The sequence below is a fragment of the Camelus ferus genome, chromosome 19, assembly GCF_009834535.1.
Source record: "Camelus ferus isolate YT-003-E chromosome 19, BCGSAC_Cfer_1.0, whole genome shotgun sequence".
In the NCBI taxonomy this organism is placed as follows: Eukaryota; Metazoa; Chordata; class Mammalia; order Artiodactyla; family Camelidae; genus Camelus; species Camelus ferus.
This window is the reverse complement of record NC_045714.1, coordinates 15140157-15162959: the sequence shown is the minus strand read 5'-3', so window position 1 is coordinate 15162959 and position 22803 is coordinate 15140157. Positions and strand designations below refer to the sequence as shown.

The window sequence follows — 22803 nt, the reverse complement described above, 5'->3', positions numbered from 1 at the left end:
GGGGAGGAGCCCTTGGAGGCTTCCTGGAGGAGGAGGAAGTGTCAGTAGCTGAGTGGTGGTGGTGGTTGGTGGGGTTGCATCCCTCTGTGTCACGGCAGGATTTGCCTTTGTAGATCCACCTGTTAAAACAAGCAGATTTGTATGGCCGGGGGCCCGGCACACAGCCTGAGTGAGCTGAGAGGAGTTTAGCTGCTCATTACGATCAAGTGTGGTTTAGGGAAGAAAGGTCCAGAATGAGACTGGAGTCTAGTGGGAGGTGCCTGGGAGCACAGGCGTAAGAGGGGACCTCTTCCCCTTTCTCGCCCCAACCCCAAAATGCAAGTTCCCCAGACCAGCTTCCAACCGGCAGGGGGACGTACCTGGACCCCTGGCTGGCTCTGACTTAGTCTTCATCGGAGGCCTTCCTGACACTGCCTGGTCCTCTTCTGTTCCCTCCCTGTCCCCACACTTGTCCCCAGGGCCCCAGTCACTCTCCCTGTGCCAGAACCTGAATCAGGGCACTTGGGACCCCCGCTGGGGGGCTGCTGTCCCCTGAGAGTCTGCATCTCCCTTCGAAGTGCTGGCCTCTGGGTTCCCCGTCTTGGCCTGAGGCCTGCACCGGCCCTGCCGTTGGCTGGTTGGGGGTCTCTGGCTGGCCCGGACCCATCTCCTTGTTCCATTCTCTCTCCCACCAGACCCGCAGGGTGCTATGCCATCTCTGGTCTGTGTTGTGGCCGTTGCTTCTCATTGAACCATTCTGAAACACAGGGGTTCCTCATCCCCCGAGATGCTGTGGCCGAGGTGCTCATGGTTCCTCTGTCTGTGTGATGTCGGGAAGGGCCACCCTGAGGGGGCCAGGCTCAGCTGGCTCACTGGGGTGGCTGTGTTGTGTCTGCACCAGCACGAGCCTGGAGTGCAGGGGTGAACTCTCTCCAGCCCCCTTGACACTCAGGCCAGGACTTGCTCCGCCCAGGCCAGGGTCAGCTTGGGAGGGGGCTGCCCAGGGCCCTGAGCCCGGAGACGGTGGCTCCAGGGGGCCTTGTTTGCAAGCCGGTGCCGCCTTCTGAATGCGTGCTGCTCCCTCCTAGGGCCCTCTCCTGGCCCCCAAGCCCCCATTTGCTTGGCCTGACTGGCTCGTCCCCTGCTCTGGGAAGGTGCCCCCACCCCAGCCCCCCTCTGAGGCCCTCACCACACCCTGTGGGGCTCTGGCTCTGGCCTCCTGGGAGCCCTGTCTGGCGATGGAATGGGGCCCTTTGACCCGGGCCCAGTGCCCAGCACAGTTCCAGGCTCCTGCTCACACATCGGGGCTTAAGGTGAGCTGACTGGGGCTAATGGGTAAGGGTTAAGGCTTGGAATTCTGCCGTGAGAGCCAAGGGACGTGAGGCGGGCTGGCAGGGAGGGGACAGCACCCTGACCGTCTTGGAAGGGGGGCCCTGAGGTCACAGCACATGCCTGGCTCTGTGTGGTCGGGGGTGGGGGGGGTGCCCAAGAGAGGAAGTGACATTTACACAGGTAGGAAAGGCTGGGGTAGGAGGTGGGGGTGCTCCAGGCCCAATGGAGGTGAAGGAACTGAAAGAAGCAGCCGCAGGGAAGAGGGAGGGTCACGGGGGTGGGGGTAGGGAGGGGCCCGGGGAGGGGTGGAGGAGGGAGCTGTGGTGGGGTGTCGGGGAGGGGGCCGGGGAGGGGGCCGGCAGGTGGCCCGAGGAGAGCTGTGGCGCCCCAGGTTTGCATTCAGAGGTCGGGCTGGTCTCCGGCATCCGAGGCGTCAGTTGTCGTCAGCCAGAGACCTCGGGCAGTGCCCGTTCCATCCTGTCTGGCATCTGAGGATGGCTCCTGTTAACAAGTGCGGAGTGTTTCTTTCCAGTCAGGGGCTCGTTTTTAAATCTTAAAATGCAACCATGAACAGTGATAAAATAACGACTACGAAGTGTGGTTTATGTAATGATCTTGCATAATTGGCGTCGTAACCTTCTTTTTTTTCAGAAGATAGTAAACCTCGGAGCATGCGAACCAAGTGCCCCCGTGGTGAGGGCCCTCAGGGCTGCCTGGGTTCTGCCTGTGGGACCCATGGGGTCAGGCAGAGGAGGGGAGTTCTCTGAACTACCCCGTTGGCTCGGGACTTTCCGTGGTGGAGCAGAATGTTGTGAGCGCCCTGGGCTGTCTGACAGAACCCCGGGCTGACGTCTTAAACAGCAGAGACGTCCCCCAGCCCTGGGGGCCAGAAGTCCGAGATGGAGGGCCCCTTGGCAGGAAGGGTCTGTCCCAGATGCCTCTCCAGCTCTGCTGGTTGCTTGGCTGTGGCTGCATCACTCCGTCTTCACACGGCCGCCCCCCTGCGAAGTGTTTGTGTCCCAGTGTCCCCTTCTTAGAAGGACACCAGTCACTTTGGATTAGGGCCCACCCTAACTAATGACCTCATCTTAGCTAATGACGTCTGCACGGACCTGGTTTCCAAATAATGTCACATGCTGAAGTCCTGGGGACTGACTCCAGCAAGTGAATTTTGGGGACAAGGTTCAATCCACAGCAAATGGCAGCAAACACACACAGGCCTGTAGTCAACAAGAATATTCCCACAAACGTAAGTTCTGACCCACGTCATTGGGTGTCATTTACCCACAACAGCTGCTCCCATTAGGGGAGTGTAATTCGATGGGTTTGCACACACCCGTGAAACGTGTCCCTGCCCGGGGACTCCCTGAGCCCTGGGGACCCACCCCTCGCTGTCCCCAGGCCGCCCACTGGCCTGCCTCTGCCCCGTCCCTGTTGAGCACTTGGCATTTTCTAATGTTTCATAAGGAGGGACTCATACCCGGTCCCTTTGTCTCTGCGTTCCCACCAAGGGGTTATTTTGGGACTCACCCATGTCTGCGTGTCTGCGTGTCTGCGTGGTAAGGACGTTTAGGCCCGCAGAGTGCGGCGCAGGGGGGCGAGGAGGCACCAGGTTCCCGCGAGCCCGTCCCTCCTTTGGGATTGATTCTCCTTTGTTCATCTGCTCACCTGCTGACGCACATTTGGTTGTTTCCAAATTTTCACTGTGGTGAGTGAGGCTGCTGTGACCGTATGAGTCCTCAGGTGGACCCGTGTTTTCACCTCCCAGGCAGGGCACGTTGGAATGGTTGGGTCGTGTGGGTTTGTTCAACGTTTGAGGACACAGCCAGGCCGCCTGCTCAGTGTCTGCCATCCAGGTGGGAGGTGGTGGACGAGGGGGGGTCCTCGGGGCACGCCGCCCCGCAGAGAGGAGGTTTGCCAAGCAGTTCCGTGCTCTAACTGTGGCTTCTTTAGGGGGACAGCAGAGCCCGCCCTCCCCCCGGGTGACCCTGCAGAACTGTGCGCCTTGTGTCCCAGGGTCGCGGGGGCCCGGCCTCAACTCCTCGCCTTACGGCGACGTGGCACCTGTGTCTCTTCAGGATCGCAGGCTGCTCCCTGAGGGTCCCTTACCTTGTGAGCGCATGAAGGGACTTGTGAGCGCATGAAGGTGCCCTGTGATCTGCACGGCAGTGCAGGCAGCTCGGAGATGACGGTCCCCAGGCGTGGGTCCCACGGCCAGGTGCGTCTCCGTCAGGCGGCACCTCCACCAGGGCAGGGCAGATGCTCTGCCATCTTCTCAAAGAAGAACCGTGGTGCACGTGCTTTAGTCTTCCTTGTCAGGCCATTAAGACGCGACTGCTTCCACTTTCAAAGCTCAGCTGCCGAAAAGCACTGGGCAGCCGGCCGCTCTCCCGCTGGTCAGACGGGCAGGACCCCGCGACCCTCTCACCCTCTTACTGATGCAGGGAGATTGTGGACTATTATTCTCCTAGAGCTTCCCTGGGCTTGGATAAATTATGTGTATCTTTAACATTTCCACCAATCTTGGATTATCATTGGTTCATTTTTGGGGGGAGAGGGAGGCGATTGTGCTTATTTATTTATATTTAATGGCGGTGCGGGGCACTGAAACCAGGGCTGCGGCCACGCTAAGCGCACGTGCCACCCCTGAACTGCGTCTGTGCCCTCCCCCCACCGTTTTAGAACTTTCCATACAGGTGGAGATTATCTGAGAAATGCAAGCCCTGGGAGGCAGTTCTTGCTTCTCCAAAACGGAGCTTGCATTTTCCCCTTTTCGGTATTCTTCCGAACTCTTAGGGGTCTGTTTCACTGGTGAGTAAGGACACTTATTACTCATATAGGAAGTCAGATAGTGAAGCACGCGTCTTCTAGTTTGAATACAGGCTGCCTGAGGCTTCTGACACTTGGCTGCACACACACGACCGAGAGCTTCTTGTGGATGCCGGGCATTAAACAGACACCTTGAGTTTAAATGGTTGATTTCCGCAATTTGGCACTTGTTTTGGTGCCTCCCGTAGCGTCTGGTGAACCTGAGTCTGCAACGCCAGGCGTGAGGTGTGACGTCGCACCGGACGGGCTTCTGTCCTCCTGCCCGCCTCCCACGCCCGGGGGGAGGGGCAGAGCCCGGAGGCGCCCACAGTCAGACCCTGGGTGTGTGCGAGCCTCCAGCCCCCGAGCCCCGCAGCCGCAGCTCTGAACGTTCTTCATATTTGTCCTCCTCAGGGGCCGTCCTTGGGGTCAGGACCCACTGCTGGGACCGAAAGGCTGACCCACGAGCTAAGCAGCGTGTTTACTTTGGGTTTCGAGTCTGGTGGCTGCTTGGGGCCAGGGTCTCCATTCTCGGCTGTGGCCGCAGGAAGGGGGGTTTCTGGGGGGATGGCAGGGACGGTGCCGGGTGGGCCGTCAGGGGAGACGAGGGGACCAGAGGCTTCCACCCTCTCCTGCCTCTTTTTCCCAGCCCGTGGAGTGTGGACAGAGTAAGTGCTTCTGTCGCTGGGTGTATTCAGGTGATCTCAGGTGACGTTTGAGAACCTGTTGTAAAGTCTAAAGGAGGGTGTTGCAGAAGGGGGTTATAGTTCAGTGCTGGAGTGCGCGTGGTGTGCGTGAGGTCGCCAGCACTGCCACTTAAAACATAAACAAACCAACCCAATCCCCCCAGCCCAGAAATAAATAAAGAAATAAATAAAATCAGGGAAGGTGTTGCACAAATGAAGAGCCCCCCCCCAACCCCACCCGCAGAGGGAAAGACAGATGGACACCCCACCTTGGACCAGGTTAGTTTTCTCAGAATTGAACGCATTTTGGCATCTGGGGTGAGCGCTGACAGATCAACTGGAAGATGGTCTATTAACAGGACAGTCAGACTAACAACTGTCTTTCTCAGGTGAGTGTCTCCCCCAGAATTTGTATATTGAAGCCCTAACCCCCAGTGCCTCAGAATGTGACCAAGTTTGATGTAATTAGTTAAGATAAGGTTACACTAGAATACGGTGGACCTAGTCCAACCTGACCACTGGTGTCCTAGTAGGAGGAGATGGTGGTGGCCGTGTGACAGCTGAGGCAGAGATGGGGTGACGTCTCTACACACCAAGGACACCGAGGATTGCTGGCCACCGGCCGAAGCTGATCCGGGCCCAGGACACATCCTCCCAGGAGCCTTCAGAGAACCCCACTGACACCCTGCCCCGGCCCCCAGACAGGGTGGTAGAAATGCCCTGCCCTTCAGCCCCCAGACTGTGGCCCTCTGTTCAGCAGCCCCAGGAGACCCTGGGGAACGAGGGAGACGTGAGGAGCGGGGCAGAGCACTGCAGGGGGAGCCCCAGCTCCAGAAATGACTGGGGCGCTTCCGGTCTCCTGGGGCACCTTCCCCGCACCCGAAGCCCTCCTGGGGGCTGAGCTGGTCGTGGGCCTCCTCTCCGCAGGGGCCAGGTCAGCAGCGGAGCCGGCCTCCTGCCTCTGGGGCTGGTTGGGTTTGGAAGTTTGCGGGGCTGGGGCCGTGAGCGTCCGCTTTCAGCCCTCACTGCTCTGTTCTGCGGGTTTTGTTTGTGTAGGAAGTTGTCGCTGTGTTTTTTGTTGTTGCATTTTTGTTTTGTTTTCTTTCTGTTGGTCTTTTTTTGGGGGGGGATAATTAAGTTTATTTATGTATGTGCTTAGTGGAGCCGCTGGGATTGAACCCAGGACCTCGTGCATGCTAAGCACGCCCTCCACCACTGAACTGTACTCTCCCCTGCCTGCACTTTTAAAGGACACTTCTCCATGGGTGAGGGATGAAGGCGCACTTGGATTACTTAACCTAGATTTTCTGTTTGGGTAAGAAACTTGCTTCAAGTGCTTGAAGTGTTGGCGTTTCCCGTCTTTCTGAATATTTGCTTATTGCTCTGAGGGTCAGCTGCAGTGTGCAGGACTCTGCTCAGGGCCCTGTGTCCTTTATGATGGAGGTGAGCCTCGATCGGCTCGCTGGCTGCCCCGCCCTGCCGGGCACTCTGCCGCCGTCACCCTCCGTCCTCGCACATGTGGCCCAACTCTGCCTGGCTCGGGTGTCGACAGCGTGGGTAACTCTTTTGTTCTCGCCCCCGCAGAGTCCGTAGAGGAGGCCGCACCAGCACTTCCAAATGAACAACCGAAAGGAAGACATGGAAATCGCGTCCCACTACCGGCACCTGCTCCGGGAGCTCAACGAGCAGAGGCAGCACGGTGTCCTGTGCGACGTGTGCGTGGTGGTCGAGGGCAAGGTCTTCAGGGCCCACAAGAACGTCCTGCTGGGCAGCAGCCGCTACTTCAAAACACTGTACTGCCAGGTGCAGAAGACGTCCGAGCAGGCCACCGTCACGCACCTGGACATCGTCACAGCCCAGGGCTTCAAGGCCATCATCGACTTCATGTACTCCGCCCACCTGGCCCTCACCAGCCGCAACGTCATCGAGGTGATGTCCGCCGCCAGCTTCCTGCAGATGACGGACATCGTGCAGGCGTGCCACGACTTCATCAAGGCCGCGCTGGACATCAGCATCAAGCCGGACGCCTCAGACGAGCTCTCGGAGCTCGAGATCGGCGCCCAGTCTGGCAGCAGTGCGGACGCGCTGATCTCAGCCGTGATGGCCGGGAGGAGCATTTCCCCGTGGCTGGCTCGGCGCACGAGCCCCGCCAATTCTTCTGGAGACTCGGCCATCGCCAGCTGCCATGAAGGCGGAAGCAGCTATGGGAAGGAGGACCAGGAGCCCAAGGCCGATGGCCCCGACGACCTGTCCTTGCAGCCGCTGTGGCCTGGCGACGTGGGCTACGGGCCTCTGCGGATCAAGGAGGAGCAGGTCTCACCATCTCACTATGGGGGCAGTGAGCTGCCCTCCTCCAGGGATGCTGCCGTCCAGAACTCGTTCTCAGAGCAGGTCGGGGCAGACGGCTGGCAGCCCACAGGCCGAAGAAAGAATCGGAAAAACAAAGAGACAGTTCGGCACATCACGCAGCAGGTGGAGGCCGACAGCCGGGCTGGCTCCCCAGTGCCGTCTTTCCTCCCGACATCCGGGTGGCCGTTCAGCAGCCGCGACTCAAGTAAGCCCTTCGTTTGTCCCTGGCGGGGCTGGGGCGCCGTAGGGCACTGTTTGTCGGTGGCCCCATGGCCTCTCGCTCCGTACATAAAGTGGCCCCTCTCCGGGCTCACACTGGGGGCTTCCCGGGGCTCACCTCCTCTTGTAGTAAATTGCTGTGAGCACAGGGAATGCGGCCACTGTGTCCCAGCGGCTGTTGTGACTCCCTGGTGTCCCTGTCAGTGCAGTGACAGTGCCACCAACACACAGAGGCCGCCTGGGTGGGGCTTTTCTGAGGCCGTGGGGTCTGCAGCCAGACAAGTGGGGTGATGCCTGGAAGGAGCCCAGCAGGTGTGGGGTCTGCTTTCCGCCGTGCAGGGGGCTCCCGGGAGCGCTGGTTGGGTAACTTACTTTTTAAAGACTGAGACGCTAACATGTGAAGAAGGAGCAACCATCAGGTGTCGGGCTCTAGGTGAAGGCAGGACGGTGGCCGTGTGGCCCGGCCCTGGGCTGGCGCCGCGGCGTGTCCCTCGGGCCTCGTTCTGCCCGTGATCCGTCCCATCCTGAGGGGCTCGAGGGCTCGTGGCCACAGCGCCCCCTCCCAGCAGGGGGCGCTCCCTCGCCATGCGTGACGCTGAGACAAGGGGTTTTCTTCTTGCAGCGGTGGGAGCCTCTCCCGGACCCCGAGTCTGTCAGGTGCCAGGGCTCTAAGCTTAGCTTTGATGGTGCGTGTCCTCACCCCCGCAGACAGCTTCATGTGTCTCACAGACTAGTAAACAAGTCGAACGTTTACTGAACGCCAGGCGCTTTTCCTGGTGCCTCCACGCCAAGCTTTTCCGTCCGAGGGGCAGACGGGGCCAGGGGGCTGCGTTGGTGGAACAGGGGTTGGTGTCCGGCTCACCCCTCCAGGAAGAAGGTTAGAAATCAGTGGGCGCTTGTGCGTGGACAGAGGTGGGCAGAAGGCGGCAAAGTGTGGGGCACAAGCCCCGAAAAACGTCCCAGACGCTAAGCCTGTGCTTGGGTGGCCCAGGGTGGCCTGCGCTAGCCAGCTGCTGGGGTCCTGAGCCGGGGAGGGTACACTGGCTTTACTGTCGTGGTGAAGCACACGTATCGCAGACTTTAGGTGCACTGGCATTAGGTACGTCACCACAATCACTCTCCAGAACTGTCTCGTCACCCCAAGCTGAAACTCTGTCCATTCAACAGCAGCTCCGCAGACACCCTGTGGCCTTGCTCACTCGTTCTCACGCCCGTTGTTGCTGTGTGTTTCCAGCCCTGAGCACTGGGCCAGGCTCCCGGGGATTCGAGCCGAGTGGGTTTAGCCAGGGCCTACGCCTCGGTGGAGTCACTGTGTGCTAGGCAGTGCCCTGGGCCCTGCGCAGCTGCCCGCCCCTGGTTGGGACGTGGTGAGCATCCCGACGGGCGGCCCCCAGGACTGTTGGAGTTTGGCCACAGTGATCGCCTGTGTCTGTCCCCTTGTTCATGGTCTTTCACCAGCTTAGTCTAAAGCCTGCAGAGCAGTGTCCACCAGGATGACTCACGGAACGTTCTGGGGCCGCAGAGACTTCCCCTCCTGACCTGCACCTGCCGCGGTGCTGGAGGCCGTTAGGTTTGCGAGTCCATCAACGTGTGAAGAGTGCGGAGGCTTCCCCCGCCCGTAGGTTTGATGTTTTAAATGCAGTTGTCGAGCAGAAGGTGTTTTTAGGATCCAACAAGTGACTTCGGCTGTGTGTACTTCTGCTAATGTCTTAAATCCCTCGGGTTACCAAGGCAACTGCGAGATTACCCCGAGTTGCTAAGACAAGGACTTGAGGTGTGGGCTCGCGTGGGACGTCTCTGCCCGTCATGGTGGCCATGTATTCCTCCGCTCTGGCCCTGGGCTGGGGTTTGGAAGCATAAATCGTGATCCCCAATGGATGTCAGTTTGCTTTCATTAAAGATTTATTACATCTTAGAGAAGAGCATTTTTTCATTCTCATCCCATTTATAGGACAAAAGGCCCTTTTCCAAAGGAATGTGTCAGGCAATTCCTGCAGATCACTCATGGTGCTTGGGAAGATGCTCAGATGCCCAGCCCTGCAGTAGGTCCGTGCCTTGTCCCCCTGTGTTCTCACCTCGGCCTTGGGGGCTGGGGGGCCTGTTAGTTTTGGACTGACTTTTCCAAGCAGACGGCCAAGTGCAGGCTAACCCAGCAGCTTCCAAGAAAACACCCATTGAAATTTACCTCCACGTTGCAGCCTGTTTGTGTGATCGCCCGTGGGAACCAGCATTAAGATGTCAGGCGTGTTATGGATACAGGCCAGGCCCGCGGCGTCCCTCCGGCCTCACACCCACGTCCTGGACCCTGGGGCGGCTGTGAGCCTTTGATGCGGTGGATCTGTAGCTTCTAGTTCAGGGGCTGGTCCAGGAAGAGCCCAGGTGCCCCGTCCCCACGTCCCACGCACGTTCCTTAAAGGATCTGCAGAAATAAAGTCCCGAGCTAGAATAAAACGTGTGGGTTCTGCAAAGTAAATGTTTGTGCCTGGATCTTGGTAAGGTTGGACCCTGATGTCCTGGAGTTTGAAGAATGTGTTGGAACCACAGCGCAGGTTCAGGTTCAGAGCAGGTTCCTGAAAAGTTTGGGTGCTCAGCTGTACCCCCCCAGATGGTTTTCCTTCAGGAACCAGCAGAATTGCCTGGAATCCATCCTGGCCGACCACCTTGCCATCTGTGGGGGGCTGGCTGGTGCCCCCGACACCACAGCAGTAGTCTTCATCCAAAGTTTGGTTGGGAATGTGGGGGAGACTCTCACAGGGATGGGAGGTGGGGAGGCCGACCTTGTCCTGAAGCGAGAGAGCGGACCACTGGTGGGGTCCTGGTGGGAGAGGGAGGAGGGGCAGGCCCATCTCCTCGATGGACAAGAAGTGCATCCCGGACGGTGGGGGGGGGGGCGGCCCTGGGACCCTCGCTGGGCCCCTGTGACCACCCAGGCCCAGCTTGAGGCCACACTTCTGAATTGCTGCCTGGACGGAGGATCCTCGCCACCTTGGTCTTGCTGAGTGGCCAGCAGACCTGGACTTTCTGGAAAACTGAGTTCATGAAGACTGAGGCCTCTCATTGGTCCAGATGGAAGCTGAGGCCAGTTGACCGGCAGAGCTGGGGGAAGCCGCCATCACACCCCGCGTTGCCCCTACGACCGGGGAAGAGCTTGAGGGCGTCTGGGTGGATCAGGAGAGGAGGAGTGATGCCTCTGGAGGCGACGCAGAGAGCCCAGCCTCGCCTGGGACCCCCAAAGGGCGGCGGGGCCTTCCCTGCTCGGCGGGGAGGGGAGAGGGGGAGGCAGTGTTGGCCGGGGCCCGCTTTGTGGGCAGCACTGCTGTGTGGGGTTTCTTCGCTGGCTCGTGTTTTGCCCTTTCTGCTCTGGGATCAGCCGGGTTTGGAGGACGGGCCCCACTGCGCTTACTCAAGGTAAAGGGCCCAGCTGGGAAGTGCGGCCTCTGCCTCCTGGAGGCAGGGTAGCAGCATCTCACTGAGCCCGGCTTTGAGGTGAACTTGAGGGGTTCTGTCCTCTGTAACCAAGCAGGTTTGTCTGCTGCCATGTGTACACAGTGGCAGTGCAGCCCTGAGAGCGCGCGTGTGCCCCCCGTGTGGGGCCGCCGAGCCCAGTCACGTCGAGACGCTCGGGGTGACATGTGCACGTTTGGCACTTGATGTACATACGTGTGTACGTGTACACTCACAGGCACAGCTTGCAAGCTTACACTCACACAGATTTAAAAAGGGGTAGTGAGTGTAATTTTTAACTGTTCATTTGAAAACTTTTATGCTACTGTTTTTTTCAAACTTTTAAAAAACCGAGACAGAATATACGACCAGAAAAGGCAAATCCCAACCGTTCAGCTGGCGAGGAGAGCGTGACTCACCCCCCAGACACCCCCAGACCCGTGCTGGGGCCGCCTCCTGGGGGCTCTGTGTGCGGGCCTCTTGGTGGTCCACTGTGGACAAGCCCCGGCCGTGCCTGCCCCTCCTGGGCCAGGGGCCTCCCCTGACGCTGGCAGCCTGGCTGCATGGACCCCCGTGCCGGCCTTCCGTGCTGACGGCACGTGTGATTTTGGTGTTTGCAGGGCTGGGCTCCCTTCCCGCTGCTGCTGCTGTGGCAAATCAGCACAGACCCATGGCTTAAGGCGGCCCAGCCTCGTCCTCTTCCAGCCTGGGGGCTACCCCAGGTCCCGGGCACTGGTCCCTCTGGCAACTCCAGGGCAGAATCTGCTTCCTTAGGTGGTGGCCCCGCGTCTCCGGCCCCAGCTCCGGTGCCATCTCCCACCTCCCTCTTCCCCTTGGACAGACCCTGGTGTGGATAGTGACCCCGACGGTCAGGGTGATCTCCCGTCTCAAGGTCCACAACCTCCTCACACCTGCCGACACGTTCCGGTCGGGACGTGTTCTCCAGGACCCCGGACACTGGGGACCATTACGGGGTGTTTGGTGAAAATTACCACCCCCTTTTCTGTTTTTTAGGTATAATATACCTTCAATAAGCTGCACAGATTTTGAGTGTAGGGTTTGAATGCCTTTTGTCTCTCTCCCTACCGTGTTAGTGGGTGAACGTTCACAGTTAGAGAAAAGTTGAAAAAACGGAAGTGATCCCCCACCTGCTAATGTTTTGCTTTGTCATACGTGTGTCCGTGGAGTCACCCAAACCCACCACGTCTCCAGTGTGTCAGAACGGCCGATGTCAGCACCTCACCCCAGACACGGGGGCGGCCGCCCAGCACAGCTGCCCGCCCGCACTCGAGGCCGGGTCCCCAGCCCCGTGCTCACGCCTCGCTGGTTGTGGGCAGCGCTCCGTCCTTGGATCTGCCCGTTGGTTTCTTGCCTCTGGTCTGCTGACATCTGGGCTGTTCCCAGTTTTTGCTCTTGTGAGTAAAATTTCCATGACCATTTTTGGCCCATTTTGTGGATTTACATTTTCACTGCTTCTGCGTGAGTACCTGGGAGGGGCCGGATCACAGGGAGGGGTGACTTCAGTTTTATAAGAAACTGCCAGGCCCTCCCCAGGGGTCCCGCGTGACGGTTCTGGTGGCTCCACACGCATCTGAATTCTGACCGTTCAGCTGGCAGTTGGGTGAGATCTGACAAGTGCTTACACCTCTGTCGTCAGGACAGAGACCGTTCCTGCCCGGAGCGTCCCCTCCTGCCCTGTTCAGTGCCGCCCTGCCTCAGGCCAGCCTGGGAGTGAGGGTGCCACAGGTGTGTGCCGCCCTGTCTGCTGACGTCCGTGCTCAGGTTATTGTGCACCACCCGCCACTCGTAAGAAGTAACACGGGAGCCCACGTGCTGGTCCTGCGCTCTCCCCAGTCAGACTCCACAACCAGGAAACCACTGTGGCACGGTCCCCTGACGTGGCCCTGGCACAGCCACGGCCGGGGCAGCTGCCACCAGAGGCCTTGGGCCGGCCGTCCCCGGCATCCGCAACTGTGGGGTCTGCGGCCGTGATTTTCGCCGTGTGGTCTCGGTGTCCTCACACCATCATGTCCCAGACAGTACCTGTCCTCCAGCTGTGACACAGCCGGTTTATTCATGAGACTGTTGATGGATATTTGGGTTATTTCTGGCTATTGTGATCCAACAGCTATAAACGTCCCAGGACACGTCTTCCGTGATTTGTCGGATTCCTCCCCGGAGCGTGAACACAGCTGAGACGGTTCGTCTGCAAGTCTTCAGCCATCCCGGAGGGTCTGAGGTGTCTCTTTATGGTTCTCATGCCCATCTCCTCCAGGCTTTATCAGGGTTCCCTTGTCTCCCTCTGAGAGGGCTCGGGTCAGGGCTGTGTGCGGTGTCAGGTCTGAGAGGCTGGCTGTCCAGTGCTCCTGGGGCCCCGCTGGCTGGGGGCCTGCCTCTGATGGGCCGCCTCCTAACTGCCGTTGACGCCCCTTCCTGGGGAGTGTCTTCCGCCGAGGGGCGCATCCTTCGCCTGCCTCGGTGGCAAGTCTTTCACGGGGTGTGCGCTCTGAAAACAGCTTCTGTCTTTGGCTCATTTTTTCAAGCTACAGTGTCTTTAGAAGAGTATAAATTTTGATAAAGTCCAGTCTGTGAACTTTCTTTCATGGTTCCTGCTTTTTGGGCCTTGTCCGAGGCACCTCTGCCTGAGGTCACGAAGCTTCTCCGCGGCTTTCCCCGGAGGTCTGATGGCTCGTGGTGCGACACACGGGCCTGGGATGCGTGCTGGCCTCGCACGGGGCGGGGGCCAGCCTCAGAGTCTCCTTTCGCACGTGGGTGTCCAGTTGTTCCAGGACCATCTGCCCACTGAATTACCTTGCTGTGTATTTATTGTTTGTCTACATACCTTGCTAAATGTATTTCTAAATTAAAGCATATTTTTTACATGATGTGAAAACTTTCTGATGGTCACAGAAAGTGAGGAAACTGGATTTTAACCTGGACGAAGAGGCAGGACACTTAAGAACACATTGCAGGCACATAAGATAAGAAGGTAAATTTTAGACAAAGTGGATAATTACAGGTTTTTGCATTTTTTGTGAAATCTATTGAGAGTGAGGACTGAGGTCTGGTTGGAGCTGTAACTCGGGAGGGAGGAGCCTCCCGGGAAGACGGCCTCGGCCCGCGGGTTTCCACTTCCCGCTTGTCCAGAAGGTTCCGCTGTGTTGCTGCTTGCACATGGGTGTGACGGGGTGCCCTCCCGTCCTGTGGATGAGATGTGGCAGGCCGGGCTGGTAGGGCTGTGACGTCTGCAAAAAGGCTCTCAATGGAGAGTGGAGATTTGGGGAAATCTTAGAAACTGCATGCCTGCTGTCCACCAGGCCGGGACTCCAGGGGCTTCCTGGGACAGCCAGGCCCCCGGACCCTGCAGCTCGTGGCTGTGCCGTTCTCCTCCCGTTCCATCGTCTGTTTTTACCCCACTTTGCATCTCGCACTGCGTCACCCAGCTGAATTGTTTAGAAATGCTGCTTATGTTAATTATAATCTTTTTTCTGCTCTTCAGCTGAGGGTTGTGAGTGAGCCAACTTTTCAAAATGTCTCTTGCAGGAAGGAGGACCCCCTTCCCCTCTAGAATCAGTCTGTGCCTTTAGCACCTGGCCCTTTAGACTGACATGCTGACATTTTAATCTGGTTGCTTCCTTTATTAAACAGAGGTCAGCCTGGGGACATGGCCAAGGGCGTCTGTGGGGCCGGGTCCTGCTGTCGCGTGGGCATGAAGTGCCTGCACACACTTTGTCCCTTTTGTTGGGGGCCGGCCTCCCTGTCCAGCCACCCCAGGATGCCACCTGCGGCATCACCCTGCAGCCTAAGGGAGGCGCTGCTGAGCCGCTGAGAGCTGCCAGCCCATCCCGTCCGGCCGGCCCCTGGTCAGTTAAGTTTTTGTCCTATCACTGAGTCTGTTTGCCACAAATGACTGTTTAGAGTTAATAGAAAGTGTTAGGTGAGATGTGATGTTTTCAGAGGGTCCCTTGGTCCCCAGGTCTTCACTCAAGAAGTGCCACCCCAGCCTGCAGCAGGGACCCACCTGTCCTACATGCACATGGTGGCCGGAGGTGGTTCCCGAAGCTCAAGCCCGAGCCTCAGCGCCCAGCTCTCCCAGCGCCAGCTGGGATCCACCTCCAAGCAGCACAGAGACGCATCCTGAATTTGACCTGTAAACGTGAGCCCTGTCGCTACTGTGGGGGGTCGAGTCCCCGCCCCAGGACTTGGAGTGGTTTTCGCTTTCTGACCTGACAGGAGCATACTTTGTGGTTTTACGCGACGTCAGACTCTGTCTGTGCAGGGATTTGCTGCAATGTGAATATGCTTTCAACTTCCTGTTGTTTTTGAAGAATTTTGTCGTCTTAAATCCCTCTTTCTCAAGTCAAGCTCTGGTCTCGAAGGGCCTGGGGAGGCCTGGCCTCTGACTCTCCTGGTGCCTGGCTCTGTCCCTCCGCATCACGGTACCCGGGGCGTGACCCCCGCGTGGAGCCTCCACCCCAGCCCATCTCATCAGGCTCGCCGCCTGTCAGCGAGGCAGGAAGGTCCCGCCCCGGGAGGGTCCGGGGTCGGCCTCAGACACTCTCCCTCTGGGCACTTGGCTTCACTTCCTCATTTGAACGATAGATTCTGGGGAGGCCGGCGCTCCCCCTACCTCCAAGGCAGACACCAGAGTGGATGCAGGAGCAAACTGGGGCCAGCGAGGGGCGCCCTGTGCACGGGTGTCCACATGCCTCTTCTGCCAAGATGATTTCAGGATCGTTAAGTACCCTTAGCCACCCCGGTCTCGTCTCAGGATGGACCCTACCCTTGAGGTTTCTTTTGAATGGTGTCGTCCTTGTGTCAGGAGGTGCCCTGTGTGTTAGTTCCAGAAATGGGGCTTGAATTTCAAGCAGGACGCCCAGTGGAGAGACTCCAGGACTTGAGAGGTGCAGACCTGGCTGCACTTGCTTCGCAAAAGGTGCACCACGGGTGCTGGGAACGTCTCCGTGGGTTTTCTCGCCAGCTGCCTTGGGCTGGATGTCTCTTCTCTGGAGCCCGTGGGAGCTCCTGGTTAGGCCATCACCTGGTCGCAGGTGGTCTGACAGCTTCACGGGGTGCCTGGTTCAGATTCCCGTGATGGTGGTAACATTTCTGAGGCACAGACACTCATTTGGGAATGTTTCCATTGACAACTGTAGAAGCCCCTCCCCTGGTCACACTGCACTGGGGGACCATCACCCACTAGCATTTTTAGGGTGGTCGGCAGTGAGCATTTGGACTGCGCTCCGTGATCTTGTGTCAGTGCTCACACTAGCAGGCACCCCTCCTGGACCCCCTTGTTTCGCTGTGGCTGGAAACCGTTTCACTGTTTCACGGCAGTTCTCAGTTGATGGGCCCCAGGCATCCTTCTTCAAAACCGTCCTTTCAGCATTTCACATGTGGCGGGAATCTTTCAGCTAATTCTTCATTTCTTTACACGCTTTTGAACATAAATTGTTAATCTAAGCTAATTAAAGTTTTGGTTTTAAAATCCAGTGTTTTTTGAGTTTTAAGTCTGTTTGTGACCCCCCAAAATTTGTACGTCGACTCCCTGACCCCGTGTGGCTGTATTTGGAGGTGGGACCTGGAAGGAAGCCTCAGGTCTCTGCAGGGAGCTCGTGTGCCCTGGGCCCCGCACCCTCGCCGTGCACACCTGGCTCAGCTGTGCCAGGTCCTGTGCTTTGTGAGCCTGGGCCTGCCTGCCGCCTTCCGCTCGCCTCCAAGCACTGAGTGTGTCTGTCACCTGGGCCACTTCTTTCCGAGTCGCGGCCTCACGGGGCCCCTCCACCAGAGCCAGGCCTGCCTGCAGCCCAGGGCTTTGCAGAAGCACCGAGGCCCTCCTGTCGGCCTCGGATGCCGGCAGGCCTGGACGCCCACGTCCGCAGGAAGCTGCTGCTCCTAGGCAGTTTCACGAAGGAGTCAGCTCAGACCGCTGTCTCTTCTTCCCGGGTGTTGACAACAGGGAGTCATCTCTGGGGTTCGGTTCCCAAGGGGAAAGGAGCTGGGACGGGGCTGGCAGTTCTGTTAACGTGCTGACTGACTGGATCCGGGTGTTTGGAGCCCATGGAGGGAGGCCTGGCGAGCGTGAGACCCGGCACGGGGCAGTGGGTCCCCCGTTTGTGTGGCCCTCCCCAAAGTGCGCTGCCTCCTGAGCCACCGGGAGCCCCTGCCGGCTCGTCTTCTCTGCACAGCGAGGCCAGGCCCTGAGGACCTTTCCTTCTAGTTTTCCCCAAAGCACAACTGCTGTTCCGTTCACAGATTCTCGCTGAGGTCTGGGGTTTGAACTTCCCTAACAGACGTCCTGATTATCCAAAAAGTCCTCATCTTTAAGACTCCCCCAGCATTTTATTCTGAAAAATTGCATAGAGGTAGAGAGACTCTGCGTTGAGCCCGTGTTCCCGTGATGACCAGATGCTCGTGGCGTGCGGCCCGCACTCGTCCTGACCCACTCCGCGCGTGCTGGGATGGCCAGTGCTCCACTCGGTGCGTCTGGCCCACACCTCTTCTGCTTCACAGCCCCCTCCTGGTCTCCCTGGCGTCCCCTCCCGGTCTCCCTGGCGTCCCCTCCCGGGTCTCCCTGGCGCGTGCTCCGCCCCCATCCCCAAGTCGTGATGTGGAGACGGGTCTGTGTTTCTCCTGCTTCCCTGAGCTCTGAGGCGTGTGCCCGTTGGTGCCGGGACCACCTTTATTTTTGAGCTGGCCGGCGCCCTCCCATGCCCCTCCTCTCCCGTCTCCCTCTGTCTCCTGAAGGGCCTTGCTTTCCGCATTTCTGGAGTTTGTGCATGTCCCTGGGCCCCTCACCAGCGGCAGCTCCCCACGTCTGCCTGCACCAGCCCGTCTGGGGGCACTTCCGTGACCCAGGCGGCAGAGGTGGCTCCAGGTCCCTCCCAGACTCCTTGTGGACCTGAGTGCAGGGCTGTCACAGACCGCTCTTCAGTTACACTTTATTCGTTAGTTTACTGCTTATTTGAGATATAATTCACACATCCTACAATCCACCCACTTAAAGCATGCTGTTCCCTAGCTTTTAGTGTATTCACGGAGTTGTGCGGCCATCACCCTGGTCGACCTTAGGACGTTTTCGTCAGCCCAGAAGGAAACCTCGTACCCCTCAGCTTTCACCCCAGGACCCTTGTCTCCTCCAGCCCCTGGCACTCCCAGTCTCCTTCTGCCTTTCTCGATTTGCCTCTTCTGGCATTAGGTGTGAGTGGAATCATATAATTTTTGTCCGTCTGTGTTGGCTTCTTCCACTGAACATAACGATTTCAAGGCGACCCACAGTGTCAGTGTGTGACCCCTTTTTGTGGCTGAGGAACACTCCTCTGCCTGGAGGGACCCACCCTCTTACCCATCGTTGTTCGGCTGCTGTACTTGCTGTCGGGAACGACGCTGCTGTGACCTTGCACAGACATGCTCTCAGGGTCCTCCTGCAGGTGGACTTGCCGCAGTGACTGCAGTCAGCCTTCCGACGCGCTGCCGGACTCTTCCACAGCGGCTGCGCCTCTGCACGTTCCTACCCGCCACGTAGGAGGCTCCGCCGTCTCCGCATCCTGCCCACGCTGGTTACTGGGGCTCATCGACGGTGGCAGTCTGGATGGGTGGAGGCGGGCTCGCGTGGTCTGGGTTGCATGGCCCTGGCGAGTGATGGTGAGCATCACTCACTGGCCATTTGTGTCTCTGCTTTGGACAGACATCTCTTCGAGTCCTTTGCCCGTTTTGATTGGGGCATTTGTCTTTCTCTTGCCTTAGTCCGGACAGAGCCTCGTACCAGACGCGTGGTTTGCACACAGTTCCTCCTGCTCCGTGCTGTTTTCTCACATTGCCGCCAGTGTCCCTCGAGGCAAATGAGGCTTTAATTGTGACAAGGTCCAAGAGACCTGTGCCAGTGCTTGTGCTTCTGGTGTCACATCTGAGGACCCGGGGCCCTGCTGAGGCCGTGGAGGTTTTCTGGCTCTTGCTTTTAGGTCACTGACCCACCTTGAGTGCAGCCCCTCCTCTGAGGGGTGGAAACACTGTGGATACTGGAGCCGAGCCCCTTGTCCTGGACGGCAAGCCTGAGGCCTTGGCTCGGCTTCTCCACTGTCCTGGGACCTCGGCTTGTGGGACGGGGTCCGGCTTCACCATGAGCAGCTGGGCCTGGCTTCTCCCAGATCTGCCCGTTTGCCGGTCGGAGAGTCTGAAGGGCCCTGCGAGTTCTCTGACGTGTGTCTCCCTCCCCAGGCGCCGACCTGACCGTCGCCGAAGCCAGCAGCTCGGACAGCCGCGGGGAGAGGCCGGAGCTCTACACGCACGTGGACGAGGGTCTTCTGGGCGGAGAAGCCGGCTACCTGGGCCCACCTCTCACCCCAGAGAAGGAGGACGCGCTGCACCAGGCCACCGCCGTGGCCAACCTGCGGGCAGCGCTCATGAGTAAGAACAGCTTGCTGTCCCTCAAGGCCGACGCGCTGGGGGAGGACGGCTCCCTGCTACTGGAGTACCTGCCCAAGGGCGCCCACTCCCTGTCCCGTAAGTGCAGGCCCCGCTCGCGCTCGCGCTCGGGTTTGTCTGATTGTTGACAGGAGGGCCGGGCTCCGTCTGGGAGGAGTGCCTGTGGGTTGGTGGGTCAAGGTTGCCTTCCAAGAGGAGGCAGCCAGTGTGGGGCTGTCGGGGCACCGGGAGGGGGACGTTTCACACTTGAAATCGAGGCCTCTAACCCTCGACCCAGTGGAGCTGAGAAGTGCCCTGGTTGTGACAGGCCTGGGATGGGAAGAGCTTGGGGACAGGGATGAGACTGGGACAGGACGGGGACGGGATGGGGCAGGCCTCACAAGTCAGGGCGGCGGGAGGGAAGGCGCGGGCGCCCTCTGCTGGCCCCCGGCCCCAGCCTTTGCCCCGACTCACTTCGCGTGGTGGGGTTGGGCAGGGTGCACGGTCGTCGTTTCCAGCAGGTAGTTCTGGATACACCTGAGTTTTTAAAAAGGATTTGGGTGCTGTGTTTACACCTTAAACGTCTCCAGCTGAGTTTCAGTTGCCCGGAAGCGAATAACAGACTAACTCAGAAGCGGCTGAGCCTCCGACAGGCTGCCCAGGCCTCCTTCAGACGGGACGGGAAGGCCGTGAGCCCCTGGGTGCAGGCCTGAGAGGGGGCCTCTCCCGCTTGGCTCCAGGGCTCTGCAGACCCGCTGTTCTGGGCGCCTGGGGGAGGTGCTGACCGTGTCTGGCTGTCTGTCCAGAGAGACGCACTCTGCTGGGTTGGTGCATGTGAGGGAGCGCAGGCGTGGCCGTTTCCCTCCTCAGGGCCGGGGGACGCACCCCCGAAGCAGGGGGCTCAATGCAGAGCTTGGGGGGCCACCCCAGGGCCCTGCAGCCCCAGCGCGTGTGGCTGGTGGGGCCTGGGTGACAGTGGGGGTCCAGGCGTGGTTTCCTGGAAGGAAGCAAAGGAGAACCTGCAACCGTCTTTGGTGTCAGGGGTCTGGAAAGTGTATCTTTCATTTTTACTCTAATTTTAAAAACAATATTTTCATGACTCTGTTTTCACGACCACTAAAATATCCGAAGTTTTGTGATGCAAGTTGCTTGTGGTCAATAAAGACTGGAAGTGGACAATGTGTTTCCGTTCTCGTTATTCCCAAGTGCTAGCGCCAGGGCGGCTGCAGCAAGGCTGGGTCGGACTTGGCGGCCGAGTGGCTCAAGGCTGTTTGGTGTTGGACACACTTTAACAGACGTGTTTGGGCCTCACTATTTGCATCTGAGAAATGGGAATAGCGTCACTCACATGGTTGTGAATTTAAATCAAAATAGTGTTTGTAGAACAAGGAACATGTAAGCAAAATGCGTCTGATAAACTCCCTCTTGGCTCGAACGCTGCTTGTCAGCAGAAACCACTGGCTGCTGATCTGGTAAAGTCAGACCGCTGGTTCTGGGGCGTTTGCGGCTTCTGGGGTTCAGCATAGGCAAGTCCACCCAGTGGCTGTCCAGGGGAGGCACTGGCTGGACAGGCTTTGTGGATCTTGGGTGGGGAGGTTGGGGGCCTCCAGCGCCCCCCCCCCCTCGGGCTGGGACAGGCAGAACACCTGTCTCTGCCCTCGGTTCGGGGTGAAGCTGTGTGTCAGAGGCCCCGGGAGGGCGGCACCGGCTCCTCTGTGGCTGAACCACTGTGTTGTGGGGGGTGATTTCTTGGTGCCTCTGCCGTCCCGCGTCTGGCAGCCTCTGCTTTCCAGGTGGGCCTGTGTCTGTGTGGGAACCGCGCTTTGGGTGGGGCCAAGGTCCAGCTAGCCAGAAAACACTGATTTCACCTGGTCGGGCCAGCGGTCTGACCGCGGGGCTCTGGGACTGTGGCACCAAGGGGCACAGGAGAGATGGCCTCCACTCCTCTGGGTCCCCCGTCACCCAGCAGAGGCCCAGATCCCATCCTGGCACCAGGTGCAGTCACGGGAGTGGGTGGTGACCCCGTCGGGTGGTCCCCTCCGAGGGGGGTCACTGAATGCTGTGTGTCCCCTCGCTCTTGACATGGCAGTCAGGCAGCCACACCTGCCCCGGGCGTGGCCGAGGCTCTGCGCACACCTCCCTCCACAGTTTGCAGGGAGCCCAGAGCTCGTCTGCTTTCAGTACGTCTGTGACTCCAGGGGAAGCGGACTGCTGGGTTTTGGTATTTTGTTGTTTCTGATCTGTTCTAACCTCCGTGCTTTTGATCCTCTAAACCTCCCACTTCGCTGCTGTTGTTGGTAGCTGCACCCTTGCGAAAGGGTTGGGAGGTTGGCAGAGTCCTTCGCTGGTGGCTGGGAGCTGGTGCCTGGGCTGTGCCTGGTGGGTGGGGCAGAGAGGCTGCAGGCCTTGCTGGAGGAATGGGCTGTTGTGGGACACGCGCTTCTCACATCGTCAGTTAGATCTGCCTGTTCGGGGCTTACACTAAAATGAGGAGTGGAAACACCCAGAAAAAAGCCTTATTTTTCAAGATTGCGTGGTTGACCCTCCCTGTGGCAGGTGGGTCCCTGGCGGCAGGCGGGGCTGGGAGATGCCCGCGGGGAGCCAGGATGGGGCCAGCGCTCCAGGCACCTGCCGCAGACACTTGCCCTGCAAGGCCCAGATTCCTGTGGCAGGTCCAGGGTCAGAGATGCCTTTGAGAGTGTCTGCTCCGTGTGGCTCGGTTCCCAGATGTCGGCTTCTGCGAACAGATGCGACAAACGTCAGCCCCTCAGCGTTCCCCACGTCCACCCACTGCCGGCACTGTTTCCAGACGAGTCACAGTTGTCCATTCAGTTGAAGATGTTGTTAGGGGCCTGCCTGATGTGAGCGCCCCGATGGGGGGGCCCTCCTGGGTGCTGCCCGGCCGGGATGCGCGCCCCTGAGCCCCAGGCGACCAGCGGCCTGGGGAGCACAGGGGTGGTGTGTGCGCCGGGGACCTGAAAGCAGGTTCGAAGGAAGAAAAAAGCCTCAGGCCAGGTGCCACTGACGGCAGAGCAGGATACTGCTGCCCGCTTCTCGCTGCCCAGGCTCCAGGAGGCAGCCCTCCCAGTGCCCTGGGAAGGAGACGGGGGCCTGTGCTGTGATGTTGGGTGACCCTCTCTCCTCACTGGGTTCAGGGGGGTTGGAGGGTGTTTCCTGACTCTGACCCCCAGGCTCCTTGAGCTGATTGTTGACAAGCTTTTTCCAGGGCCAAGCCCTTCATTTTGTAATTTTGGGGGTGCCCATTGGACCGACAGCACAACCGTGGCTCATGGTTGGAGAAGCAGATAGGGCTCGTCCCCGGTGTGACGTCTGTTGGGCACAGGGTCCCCAAGGGCCTGCCTGGTCTTCTCGAGGGGGGCCTGTGATGCACCAGAATGGTCGGCCTGCAATTTTGCAGAAGAAAGAGGTGGTGGTTGCAGGTGTTTAAATTAAGTGCATCGTCGAATACACAGGCAGTGCCAAGCAGAAACCCACAGCCGGTGCTCACAGGGCCTTTCTGGAGCTTCCTGTTCTTGTGGGTCTGACAGCACGGACTTGGCAGCTAAGTTCCGCAGGCGGCTTT

At 59.0% G+C, this 22803-nt stretch overlaps 1 protein-coding gene across 2 annotated transcripts in view; it reads left to right on the top strand.

Moving 5' to 3' along the window:
* The window catches only part of ZBTB46 (zinc finger and BTB domain containing 46), a 52021-nt gene that overhangs the window by 13554 nt on the left and 15664 nt on the right, over positions 1–22803 (top strand). The window contains exons 2-3 of one of the 2 annotated variants that reach the window (XM_032461601.1): positions 6390–7359; positions 19035–19223. In XM_032461601.1, coding sequence (XP_032317492.1) covers positions 6423–7359; positions 19035–19223 — 1126 coding nt within the window. In that variant the 5' untranslated portion in view covers positions 6390–6422. Of the gene's footprint in view, positions 1–6389; positions 7360–19034; positions 19320–22803 lie in introns of both variants that reach the window. The other variant, XM_032461600.1, reaches the window with a different exon arrangement.